Genomic DNA, 13,909 nt, shown 5'->3' on the forward strand with positions numbered 1-13,909 from the left:
CTTCAGTTATCATGAATTCGAGATTTCCTACTCATAAAGACTCTACCATCTAAAACAAGTATTTTTCACGATATCTCTTATAATAATGTCACCATCTTGATATGTCTCAAGGGATATGCCAAGCCCTTTAATTATAATATAGATATAAACGCCATTGTAAACATCACTAGTCCGTATCTATCTGTTATACATAAAAACATTTATAATATTTTGCGTATACCTGTATGGCACGGACATGGAGGGAATTCACGATGAAAGATACTCAATAATTGAATGTAGAAAATTCTTATGCGAGAAATAAAGCATTTAAGTTTAACCATGATAAACACGTAAACGCGAGATAATACACATTGTCAATAAAAAGAAACCTTGATTTCGTTGCCGTATTGTAAATTATTTATAGAAAATGTAAAACATAGTACGCGAGCAACTCATCTAATTTATGAGCGTGAAACCAAAAAAATTATAACAGTAATATTAATAATAATAATATCACGCACTACCAATTTCCTTCAGCTGTTATCCAGTTTAATCTTATATGCGCGTCTATTGCTGTCTGTTTATTTTCAATGCGTTTTCAAATAAGATTAGTCCGAACGTCTCATAAAATCATATGACAGGGACGTCTGCAATAGAATTGTAAAAACGCCCAATCATGTTATTGAATAACAGTAAAAAATGTGACCAGGCAAAATTACGAAACTAGAATAACTAACACATTGTACATGTGAAAACTGAATAATCAGACAACATAAATAACAGTTTCCAAGATCAAATGTTTTAACATTAAACATTAAACATCGATCTATTGAATAACAATGTAGAACCAACGGGGCATACATGGAATTTACACATTCACTGAGATTTTTCCACTTGATAATGACAACATTAATTTTGTAATTGTTTCTGGTTCATTTTTAGATAGACACTCCCCCTATTGCCCTCTCCTTTCCCTTGCATTTACGCTACTTTTTGCACCCTCCCCCTTTACTTTTAGTAATTTTTCGTGGCTCCCCTTTGTTTTAACAGCCGAATCATAAGACGGTACTCGATTGCTTTTTCCTACCTTGTGAGTCTATAACGGTGCCCTATTGTTTTCTTATGTGTTGTTTGTTCGTTTTTCTATGTTATTCAGTTGATCGTAGTTGTGTGTTTATCTTTGGTACATGAGTGTCTGCTCTATTGTGGTTTACGTTGTAGTGCGGCTGTTTTTAAAGAACATGGCATTCCCTTGTATATTCGTCCTTGTTCAACATTTCTCTTCCAGTTATTCCCCCTACCTGCCCCCGACCCCATTTCGCTCCTTACCATTTCCTTCCCCTCCATCAATATTTAGCATAAATTAATATGTACTTGTTGGATATTTGAAGCAACCCGTCTGAAATATTTTTTCGATTACAGCTTCTTTTTGTCGTGGGCCTACTTTTCAATTGCGTGGTTTTGGGGTTGTGTATGTGTAGTCATAGCGATATTGCATGGTGCTATGGTTCGTTAAGAGAGTGCAAATGGCCCAGCACCTCTGTCTTCAACTCTATAGGTTTCTTTCGGGGTTACCTCACCCTTAGTTCCGAGTTAAAACCCTATCCTGGGAACACAGGAGCTATTTGTCCAATAGCTGGGGGTCTGTTCATAGGCATCAGGGCGTGTCCACACACCGGTGGGCCTGGCATGCCACATGTCTGGGGGCAGACCTCCTCCGAGTCCCCTGCAATTCTGCCTGAGACCGCAAGGTGCTCAGTTACCGTGTGGCACAAACTGGGAGGCACTGCAAAAGGGCTTGTCTGCAGAGAGGCTATGTACTGGCAGGGAAGACTTACGCACTCGGCTCCTTTTTCACCAGAAGGCTGAAAGCGGAAGGTGACATGCACACAACACACAGCACACCACACTTGACGCATCAGCAGACCAATGCCACACGCTCTGGGGTTGTGTTTTTGGTGCTCTGTGCTTCCGAGAAAAATCTAGCCTTACCTATTATTTTTTGATTATGGAAATTTTCACTTGGAGATAAAGCAGTCTCTGTCGTTACTTTCTTTTCGATCTAACACTGGATCTGCACGATTCTTAAATTGCTAATAGAACAATTTTATTTCACACCTGTATATTTTTAACCAATTAGGAGCTTTTCTTTCTATCACGTAACAATACAATAGAAACCAGTATTGTACTGTGTGTCACATTTTTTTAAATATATATATAGTAACATCCGAAATCTACAATCTACAAACTCCATTTTTTTTTTCATATTGGACTCCAGTCCCAAAAATCCATATCTTTTTCATATCGGACTGGACAACTCTTCCAATTCCTTATAAGGAGTTTTGGAATTACTGGACCTTGTATATAGCGACAGCAGTAATTATTTTTTAAAAAGTGTGATAACTTCCTTGTTTTAACCAAACATGTTATATTAGTGTAACCACTCAATTTCTTAGTTAGAGCGTTTCCTATCCAACTATCATGATTTCTGTTCAAAATTTCACGAAAAGCTGTCTTCGAAATTTTTTGCACCGAAAGTAGATCTAAATGTATCAGAGAAGAACGTATTTTAAATTAATGTGTGTTGTTGTTTGAGAGTTAAAATGTATGAAGTATATCTTTTTATGGTGTGAAATAAAGAGGTAATTTAACAGTGTTGAGTACAATTCTGAATTCAATTTAACACTGTTAAATAACCTCATAATATCATATGTACAAGGAAACCAAGTTATTATTGACTGTTTCATAGGTATTCCTACGCGCATTTGATATATCATTAATAACTACCAACACTTGGTACTGTTCGAATGGCATGAACAACCCTTGGTAGAACTACAAGTACTCTGTCGTTCTATGTCGAACAATAAAGAAATTTAGTACTTAAATATACTAATTATAAGTGGTTTCAAATGGAAGTTCATAATTTGTATAAACAGTATATTTAAAGTACCAGTTTATCTCTCTTCTTAACTAAAATGTAAACGTGCGATCTACTGTTAGCATTTTATGGTTTCGGAAACTATCTATCGTCTTGGATTAAAGTTTCTGCCATGATACCTCGCAAATATGTCCACCCAAATCAAAAATACTATCGATTAGTTCTAAATGTAAGGTAAGTTTCATGACTAAATTGTTTTTTCAAGAACATGCTTGCTTCGTATTGGTACGCTATCTGATGAAGCATTTTCATTTTTTGCAAATTCTTGACAACCTGAACAATAATCATAGATTATACTTTCTTTCAGCAATCACTTGACTGTTTAGGAAACATAAAAGTAGGTGAGAATGAGTTTGTTTTCATATATTTATTGTTTTCAATGTTTATATATGTGTGTGTCTATGCCTTCAAAACACTTATAGCCTTTCACCTAAACGAACAAAGTAAGAAAAGTGTGTGTCGTAAGACATGAATTCAGCAGGTAGATGTATTCTATCAGAACTAGTATTTTTATAGAATCAAGGATTCCAACGAATGAGTTACTACATGCTGCTGTCTCGCGATATTTGATCTTTGTGAGAACAATTTTGTGCGACGCTACCTACAGAAAAGAAATTGGACCTACATTTTAAACTGTTTACATTTCAAGCCTTATTCGGAACAAAAGTAGGCTTATTATTTTTAAACAATTTTTTTGAGGAGTACATTGTACAAATCGGTTATAAAATGTGTGTTGCCCACATATTTGATAAAATTACTCTTCCACTGTGTTACATTTACATTGCAATAATTGTAAACGCCTTACTCTTGAAGTTATTTAACAACATATATGAGAGTCCGATCAGACTGATACTTTCAAAGGAAGCGCTGTTTCATGTATGATGTCTTACCGCGAAATTACAATTAAATCTCCTGGCAATAGTAAAGAGCATATGCACTGGAAACATGGAGGATTTAAAACTAAACATAGACTACAAAAAGGTTTTTGTTTGAAACATATTTTCAAAGAAACAAGAATCAAAGCGTGGTACGAGGAGGATGGGGGAGGGATGTACTCTTTCGCTTTGATTTTATCTGAAGTTTTCATCAGTAGATAGTGATTATCTAGCTATAATATATATGTTTTTTTTTATATAAATGTAAGATGCTTTATCATTTATCAACTTTTTAATGATCCTACTTCAGGTCTACAATAAAGCTTTGTTAAACAAACATGGCACATATATACAACATTTCCCCAAATCCTTTATTTTCCCCGTAGCATGGGCTGAAATGGTCATTGAGTATCACATAAAACGATAACAATTTATATCTTATACAGCACAAAGAGTGCATTCAACCCTTAGCTTGCTAAATTTCTAAAATGGACTTATTCATCATTCATTTTGGGCAATTCCATTTATTATTCGAAGGGATGTTCACTGAAAATTTACTGACTGAATAGCGATGTGCAGGCTGATCTTGGTCTGCGCTGGTCGCAATGGTAGAATAAATTTGTCGTAAATATATGAAAGTATATAGTCAGTTCAGACACGGAAGAACATTTAACATTGACACAAGAGAGATAATCTACTTGTAGCATAAACACAGAATGCTGAAAACGATGTCCTCCCTTCTCTTCCGAGATAAAATGGTGTTTACTTGGTGTCTGATAATAATGATTTTAAAAAAGGACACCACGAATACATCTGTCCCTTTTAAGTTGTTTATACTTCAAATTATCTTTCAAGATTTAAAAGGCTATAATACATGATTCACTCGCTTTGATTTCTGTATGGCGATATTAAACAATATCTCAAATTGTCTAAATTTGTCATTTTGTTTCATAGATTACAGAATGTATCATGTGTGTGAAGTTATCAGTCAAGCAGCCTAGCGACCTAGCAGCGGGAAGTCAGCTACACGCATATGACTTTATTAAGGGTTTACTCCGACGACTGTAAGCTTGAATAATAAAATAGTTGAAATTTCCTAATTTGAGTCAGATATTACATCGGTTAAATGTTGTATTATTTCCATATCAGTCGGACGTGTTTACATTCCCACAACAGGTGTAGAAGGGTTAATCTGTTTTATTTCCTTATTTGGCATAAGGACTGTTTGCACCAAATAGGATAAGACTACTCAGTGCTCTAAATGAAGCAGTCCAAAATGTAGTTCCATGTTTTTGATCTTATATGGTATTATGAGGCACATGATGTGGCAGTATTACTTTGGACTTGTTTTATTGATTATTGTATTTAGAAAATATCTAGACCACTTTCATTGTGAATGTCCAGGTTTTAATGTCTATACAGTATACATACGCCTTTTTGCTTAGCAGCAAACTTCAAAGGAACATTTTAAAGGGTGTTGTTTTTCAAAAACAGATTATTTTTCTTATATGTAACATAACACTTAATTTTTTTTTCATTTCTGGTACAAAAATATACCACATTAACTGGCTATATATAGTTTTAGTAATATTGAATCTTCTTATGTACTACAACTGAGGTCTCAAGATTATATGAAATAAAGAAGGAACTGACCTAGTATTATGTAACCATAAACCGTTTTGAAGTCTACATTAGAGCGAGGCGGTGCTCATTGAAAATAACCATTCGTAAAAGTTTGAACTGATATTGCTTGCTTTTCAGTGCGGAAAACGTTGAATGCAAGTTGCTTCATACACTTATCAAACTAATTTGGTTAACGCAAGATAATTTTCATTCCCATTTATTATCATAGGGTAGTTTAATATCATTGGTCTTTGAGTTCATATGTCTGATAATCACTTTGAGTTTTACTTTTATTTTTGGAGTGATTCTTTTTTCTATGTTCAGTCAGTGAAAATGGTAAGTTTAAAGCCTAGTATACGTAACTAAAAGGTTCTACAGTGGTTGAATAATAGTTCACTTACATATTGTCCTTTTATTTCAATGTTTTTGCTGTGCTTGTAACATTTAAATACATACGTTTTTGAACCACATAAAGGGGTTTCTGCTAGAATATAAGCCAGTTCAATTAAGAAATACTTGTACACTATATAGTAAATACTGAAATGAAGAATTCAGTCCTGATAATTGACGATTACTGTAACAGAAAAGCGTTTATAATGTAAGTGTAAAGAGCAAAACACAGACAATCCGGGTCACGTCCCTCCCAAACCCAACACATCCTCCGTCCCTTGCAACTGTTAGTTAATATCAGTTACCGTTTTAACTCGATAGACTATAGGTGACGATCATTGAACCTTGATTTACCATTTTTGGAACGAGGTATCGTGAAAACACAAAAAAATCAACAAATAAAACGCCAAATATATCAAGCTAATTTAATTATTTATGGCATTCGTATACATCCAAACATTCAGGAATAGGCATTCGATTTATCCGTGTTATTTTCAAAATGGTGGATGCTTATGTTACTTTCTGACTGTAAATTGTCTAATGCATTAATTCCTCATTGGCAATGCGAACAACACTAAGGAACTCAAACAAAACGTTGAATAATTAGTTTCCAAACATATTTTAAACACAGATTTTGTTTTGATGGAAAAACATGTAGCTGTAATTCTAAACTTATTTTATGTAAAGGGGACGTGATTTGCAAACTCAGCACCAGAAGTAGTAATATAAGTGTACAAAGAAATGTTTAGTTCAGTTATATTACTGATGTTCTTTATATTAAATGACAACTCTGTGTCATTATACATCGGCTTCTTCTTTAAGGTTATTCAATATTGTAATACAATAGACGATAGCCCTGATATGAATGAACCTAAATTACTATATTATAATGCGATATGCATTCGAAAAATGAATCACAAAAATGGTAAGTTAGATGTTTTGCTTAGGGTAGAAAGACTAAAACATAAAACTGACAAGGTGAAAATTATAAAAACGGCAGTCTTGGGTGCAATCCATGGTGTACCATTAATATGAACAATCTAAAATTTCTGTGTTTATCTTAAACATTTGAATGGTGTTTTAGCAAACAAATTTGAATTTTATTTGCAAGTTTCTGACAAATATAATTTGCCTGTCAGATCTAGATAAAACGAACGAAAGCATTCAAGACAGCAGCGATAAATGTAAGCATTGACAGTTGTAGATTACTGCTCGAAGAAGAAACCATTGGTATAACAAGTGTCCCTGAAAGTAAGAAAAGCCAAGTTAGCCAAAGTTCAGGTAAACAATAATTATTAACTTAAAACTTTTGTAAAACTAGTCATGACATGTATTTTTTCATTACGAGGAATCAAATCAAACACACGGTCAGTTAGAAGCATAACCAAGCAAACTAATAGCTGTCTCAGTTTCGTTGAACTTTTGTATGAGAGGTATTCAAACAAGCAACACTCTTCCAGACCATAAAGGAACTAATAAATGAAAACTATTTGTTTCTGTACTTGCAGTGATTGTCATACTGATACTTTAAAAGCTATATAACATGGACTCTACGAACCCAAAGGACAACGGATTGTTCATATATTGCCGTGGTTGTAAATGTGGTCTTTTATATAAACATTTATTTGACCTATTCTTGGCTGGGACAAGACTTAGTGCAGTAATAAAAATGATACCTTTTGGAATCATAAACACAATCCTTTATATATACAATACCGGTTCGGCATTCCTATATAACTTATATGATTAAATACATGTATATCTGTCAAAGAGTAGTTTTTAGAAAATCAGTGATAACTATAGATCAACCACTGAAATACCAAGAATAAAAACAGTAATTTCTAACCTGAGGCAGTCATAACATTACATTCCACCAATGCATCATAGTTAAGCTTTTTGTAGAATGCTTCGCTAGTGGGGCACGTCTTCTTGATAGAATTCAGGATGCATACATGGATACTTGAAAATGTTATAGAACATTCTGAATGGTTGTATTTTTCTTACACACAGTTATAAATGTACTTGCAAGTTACATGCCAATATGTATATGTAGGTACCAAATTTTATAAAGATTTAAATAAAAATGGAAATTTTTAACTCAGACATTTTTCAGTTCAATGCAGTGCCCCATTACTAAGGCCTTTGAACTGGCAAATTAAGAAAGAAAAAGTCATTTGGTTTTCATACCGTAATGAAACTGTAGCAGTAGAAAATGCTTAAAACGGAGATGCAGCTTAATTGATGTGTAACGATAACAATATGGTGAAGAAAGTTCCTTACCTACAAGTATTACTAGAGGCAACCGTTGATGCACATTTCGTATATTCGTTCGAGACCACGAAACTCGTCAAACATTTTGCAAACGCTTTGTAACCTGAAAACAAGATACATACCTCAAAACTTTGCACTGATTTGTTTAATGTTGGCGAGAGTTGGCAAATTCCTATAGTAAAATATTATTCGTAAGACTTTGGACTGTAAGACAAATTGAGGTTTAAAATAAATTATGTGCTACAGACATCTTGCACCCTTGGACTACCATTTTGAACAGTGCGATGCTACCCTAACATGATATGAAAATGATATTCTTCTACGACATGTACTAATGATAATGAAACACTAGCCATTGCTTGCTGGCTAACTTTCTATATCATAATAATCTATGAACATTTCACGGATGACCAGCATAACATGTTAAACAAATTGATATAAGCCTTTTAGTACTGAAAATATTAACAAGAGCTCTACAAAGCTGGACAATATAAGTCAGAAGTTAGAGCAAATGAAGAGGAAGAAAACGTTAAATAAAATAATATTTAGCGATTGTGACGGGACACTATGTATCTTTGGTGTGTTTCTTTGGACGGAAAGTTGATGTTCGGAACGCGGGAGTAATATGGATTGTAGCAAACTTTTTTTACCACCAGCCTATTTTTCAATGTTTCAAGTTTAAAGTCAATACCTTGAATAGTTTTGAAGTTATTATCCGATCGCGAATGCATTAAACTAACTTGTCCGTGCTGTGATCTTGACCTGTGACTTACCAACATAGTTCATGCACTCTGCACATCACCCCGTCACCACCTACCTATATAAGACTGAAGTCAATACCAAGAATGAACGAATATAACGCACATATTTAACTTTGCTATGACAGAGGCCTTTGTCCTACCGTCCAGGTTTTAGACACTGCTTATCATTTTATCGTTTCCTATCTATATACAAAGTATGAAATCAATACCTCGAACGGTTATGAAGTCATGCTCTGGAAATGAAATGACGGATAAATTTGATATTTTATCAAAATCTTTTACCTTGACCTTTAACCTACTGATGAGGTGTGTGCTTTGTGCACATCGTCTTATCTCCAGATACCTGTACGCCAAGTTTAAATGCAATATCTTGAATGGTAAGTAATTCATGTTCACGGCACGACATATGACGGACGAAGGTACAAACAGACTGAAAAACGCACACTCCATCACATAATACGTCTGTTTTTCGAAGATTGGGGTATAAAGGTGAATTGAAAAGATAGAGCAAATGTTGAAAATTGTCAAATATACTAGTTTTGTCGGCGCATATGATCTCTGTTTGATTTTTGCTGGACTGGGATTGTTGTAACAGTGCGGAGACGTCAATGTTAGTAGACTGGCACAGTGTATGCACTTTCTGTAGACAGATGGTATACCCTTTTGCTCGTCCACTAAAATGCAAAATTGTAAAGAGATTGATTTACATAAGGCACCGTCATTAAATAAAAATGATTACATTAAACATAATCAAAATTATCGAATTAAAAATTCCGTTTCTTACTTTAACAGTGCATAATTTTCTATTCTTGCAGAACGTAAGGAGCAGAATAGTCATAAACAATACCGCTATAGAGGATTTGGTGTTCAAAACGCGATAAATGAAATATTTATAATGGAGACAATTTACCTCGAGTAAAGCGTTACAAACGCTTTTAGATTTTCATCGTATAAAGTAGTAAAAACAACCAATTTTCGTGTATTTCCTAAACAAATAGTCTGTCAGTACTTTAGTTTCAAAGTATTCTTAAAAATACAGCATTTATTTCCAGATAACAAAAAAAAATCTTTCTCTTTTTTGTTTTTGAACGATCTGGAGGCAAGTGCCTTTAACAAAACTGTTAGTTCAACGCTGCACCGTCAACTGTTGAAAAAGAGGCAAGTCCATCGATACGTCCAAGCGAAGAGTTTTACTTGTGAGTTTTAATATAGGACACAAATCTGTCATGCAGTCGTTAAAATTGATATTAATGTCGTGTTTACCGAATTTAAAAGAAAATTATGTTGACTCTAACCATTACTTAATGTACGTATTATTATGCAGTAAATGGCTTAACTGATGGCACAAACAAGCTCATACTAGTTATTTTAAAGTAAAGCACAAATACAAATATATTATTAAGCATACGCACGTGCATATAAACTCAACATATTCTTCAGGATCGTTGGCTGTAGGTGGATTATATGCAGCGCTGCAGGCTTGGTCTGTGTTATTGTCGCAAGTGGTGACCGTTTTAATCAAATCTATAAATTTCAAGAAACACGATAAAGGACAATGTCCTTTGATCAGAAGTCAAGGCTGTAATCAAATCACGGGCAATTAAAATATTTTAGATAATATACCTGCACCTGCATACAAATATAACTTTCTAAAAACAAGCTTCTGGTACAGGTGAGCACGTGTTTTATATATTTACTTTTTCATTTATTCATAACTATTCTACAAAGTACTATGAAAGAAACATTATAAATAATTGTGCTTTTTTTTCTTTCCATTAAATTATAGGACATAGATCACAAAGATCAAAGATACAGCCACAGTCTCATATAGCAATCCCATCAAAGGAAACAGTTTTAATATTAACATCAAATATTGGAAAACGCAAATATACATCGACAAAACAAGACCGTTAAGAAATTACGAAAATAACAGGAAACAAATTAATGAAAACATTGAAACGCTACACTGGGACAGTCAGTGGCAATAACTCCACTGGAATAGTTTTTTTTTTTTAATTCGCAAAATATCATCTATTCTGGGAAATAAAAGTTCAATCACACACGAGATCACACCTACCAATATCTTGCTGACAATTAGGCGGAATAGCAGCAGTTTTATTAAAAGCATCCAAATATTCTGGGCACATCAGATCAGTGTACTTGTAAGAGCATCCGACTGAGTTCTGGAGAAATCTGGAAATCAAATTAAAGTGTCTTAACAGCTAAAGTGTGCATTTCTTGACAAGATCGACATTTTTTCTCATTTTTTAAATAATTGGAACATACCAGTAAAAGCATAAACGGTGTATCAAAACTGCGTCTATCTTTGTTCAAGTCAAGGTGGATTTGAATTTAATATTGGACACAGAGGGTGTAGATCTTGTGTACGTGCAAAATATGGTCTAAGAAAAGTTTTGCAGCGGCAATATTGCATTATGTAAGTCCTTTGATTGATTTCAGAATTAAATAAACTCTATACGTTTGAACCCTAGATATTACCTTGTTGGGCATAGGACTGACTTGAATATTACTGTTTACATGTCATTCAAATCAGGCAATGTTAAACATTGATTAATACCAAGTTATAGAGCGCATATGAGACTATCGTTATAAGAATTCCATCTGAGTTTGTGATATTGACCTTTTGGGTTTCGGCCCTTTTTACATAGTCTAGCAATATTTTACTTTGCATTTGGGAAACCACGGGCTTCGAGATCTATTTGCTCTATTCTAGCAAAAAAAATATTACTTATATTTTGTTCGTACTGTGCTAAAATCAAGGTAATGTGTAGCGTGTTTTTCATCTTTCTCTTAATGGGGAATCCTCTGCAGTTGATTTACCCTTTCTTGTCTTGCAATATCCTTGAAAACAAAAACAAATTACTCGTTTTTCTGGAATAATCTATGTTGATCAGATGCGACTATAAATAAACTAAAATAATCACACAGTGAAGAGTAAAATAGATAATTTTACCTGCACTGATCAGCAGGGTCAATTGTTTCGTTCAACGTTTTTCCAGTGACACACTCTTGGAAGGAACTGAGTTTAGGAAACATTGACTGACACTTCGTCAGTTCTCTGATCTCTGAAACAAACCCATTGGATTGCAGGATTTAAGTAAAAAAGATTATTAAATAATGGTGAAGAAGTTTTAGATATCTTTATTCGTCTATTAATCATTTTAAACATAATTATTTTACTGTAGAGAAAGTTCTGAAAATGATGCTGGCTGGGCGTAAATATTTGTAAAAAAGCACGTAGAAGTGATATTTTCAGTTACTTAAGACCATACGAAAGGGACACAGCAGCGTTCATTTCTTGGATTACTCTACTGCGGAAGTGCGTGGATCCCAAGGGCCAATAAATTGGTGGCATAAACTAAATTTTAAATATATACACAGAGTGTATACCATATTCTAGTACTATTCTCATCATTTTTAGAATGACTCAAACAGATTGTACAGAAACTACGAACTGCTTTCCTTTTCACAGTACGCTTTAAAATCAAAATTCCTATTCATGACTGAAATATTAATACATAATTCGTATCTGACATTACATAATTCATGTTGGATATAATTATTATCTAAAAATTTTCCTGTCCGGAATAGCATAATTCTTATTAATGCTTGAGATATAATGAAACGTCATGTTGAAATTTTATCATCATTTTAGTTCTTATTCACAATCTACCTGTACCAAACAAATAATACAAGGAAAAATAAAAATCTAGCTTTTTGTAACAGAAATAAGTGATATCTTTTCTTCATTGAATGAACTGAAATATATATATTTAGCTATCCTACAAACCGAATACAGTCATACGTGTATTCAAATTAACAAAAGTAGAAAAAATATAATAGTTTGCATTTTTTCCATGATTTAATAGAGGTTTTATAAACCGAAATTCTCGAAGTTTAACTGTATAATACTTACACTTGAAAGGATACATTGGAAGGGAAGCTAGTTTTTAATTCAAATACCTTTGTCGTCGGAACAATACATGGCCGTCTGGGTTTCGTACTGCAGAATATCGTTGCTAATTGAAGAAAAGTCGAAACCATTTTTATCCTTACACAATTCGAATACCTTACGAAGACACATTTGATATTCAAGGCTCCTTTTGCTGAAGTGAGACACAAAGTATGAGCTGTATGAATGTCAGTAGCCCGTCCGCTTAGCTCAGTAGGGAGAGCGCAGATCTATGGATCGCAGGGTCGTGAGTTCGAGCCCTGGGCGAGGCGTGTGTTCTCCGTGACGATTTGGTAAAAGATATTGTGTCTGAAATTATTCGTCCTCCACCTCTGATTCATGTGGGGAAGTTGACAGTTACTTGCGGAGAACAGGTTTGTACTGGTACAAAGTCCAGGAACACTGGTTAGGTTAACTGCCCGCCGTTACATGACTGAAATACTGTTGAAAAACGGCGTAAATACCAAAACAAAACAAAGTATCAATGTCAGTAACAACAAAAAGTGCAACAGCTTAAAATAGATCAGTAGTTAGAAACATGATGTTTTTGGCGTTTTGACCCCATTTGACCTTTTGACCCTTGGTCCGGACTGACCAATGCCGGACAATTTAAAATCCACAGGTTTAAACCCAGTTAAAATCAACTAAGAATTTTTTAAATACATATAATAAGATGATTTACAAAAAAAAAAATATATTGTTTGAAAGAAAGAAGATTTACTGATAATATAAACCCCCATTATGTTTATAACAAAAAATGGAGAAAAATGATAAAAGCTACCTGTTCGTCTTGTGGGAAAATGAAAGCAAAATTTGTTAAAAGTACTATCAAAGCAGTAATTTAGATATTCATAAAGCAATGTTACCTTTATTACCTAAAAAAGGTTTAACACTTCCAGGATATAACTATTGTGGACCAGGAAATCCTTTAGATAAGGGACCTCCTGTCAACGAACTAGATGCAGTATGTATGAATCATGACTTTTGCAAACGACTCAGGACTAAGTAAAAGTGAATGTGATAACAAATGCTTTCCAATTTAAAGAACACTAAGTCAAAAACATTTGGAGAAAAGATTGCAAAACATTTAGTTGTAAAA

At 33.9% G+C, this 13,909-nt stretch overlaps 1 protein-coding gene across 2 annotated transcripts in view; it reads right to left on the reverse strand.

The window, feature by feature from the left end:
- Nucleotides 1–6,211: 6,211 nt before the first annotated feature.
- Nucleotides 6,212–13,909, reverse strand: part of LOC128556432 (uncharacterized) — a 42,923-nt gene continuing 35,225 nt past the window's right edge. For both annotated transcript variants that reach the window (XM_053541601.1, XM_053541602.1), the window contains exons 8-15: nt 12,822–12,964; nt 11,812–11,923; nt 10,915–11,030; nt 10,250–10,361; nt 9,372–9,511; nt 8,086–8,179; nt 7,652–7,764; nt 6,212–7,050 (exon numbers count right to left, since the gene is read on the reverse strand). In XM_053541601.1, the coding sequence (XP_053397576.1) occupies nt 6,947–7,050; nt 7,652–7,764; nt 8,086–8,179; nt 9,372–9,511; nt 10,250–10,361; nt 10,915–11,030; nt 11,812–11,923; nt 12,822–12,964 (934 nt within the window). In that variant the 3' untranslated portion in view covers nt 6,212–6,946. The remainder of the gene's footprint in view (nt 7,051–7,651; nt 7,765–8,085; nt 8,180–9,371; nt 9,512–10,249; nt 10,362–10,914; nt 11,031–11,811; nt 11,924–12,821; nt 12,965–13,909) is intronic.

Source organism: Mercenaria mercenaria, chromosome 4 (genome assembly GCF_021730395.1).
Source record: "Mercenaria mercenaria strain notata chromosome 4, MADL_Memer_1, whole genome shotgun sequence".
Taxonomy (NCBI): domain Eukaryota; kingdom Metazoa; phylum Mollusca; class Bivalvia; order Venerida; family Veneridae; genus Mercenaria; species Mercenaria mercenaria.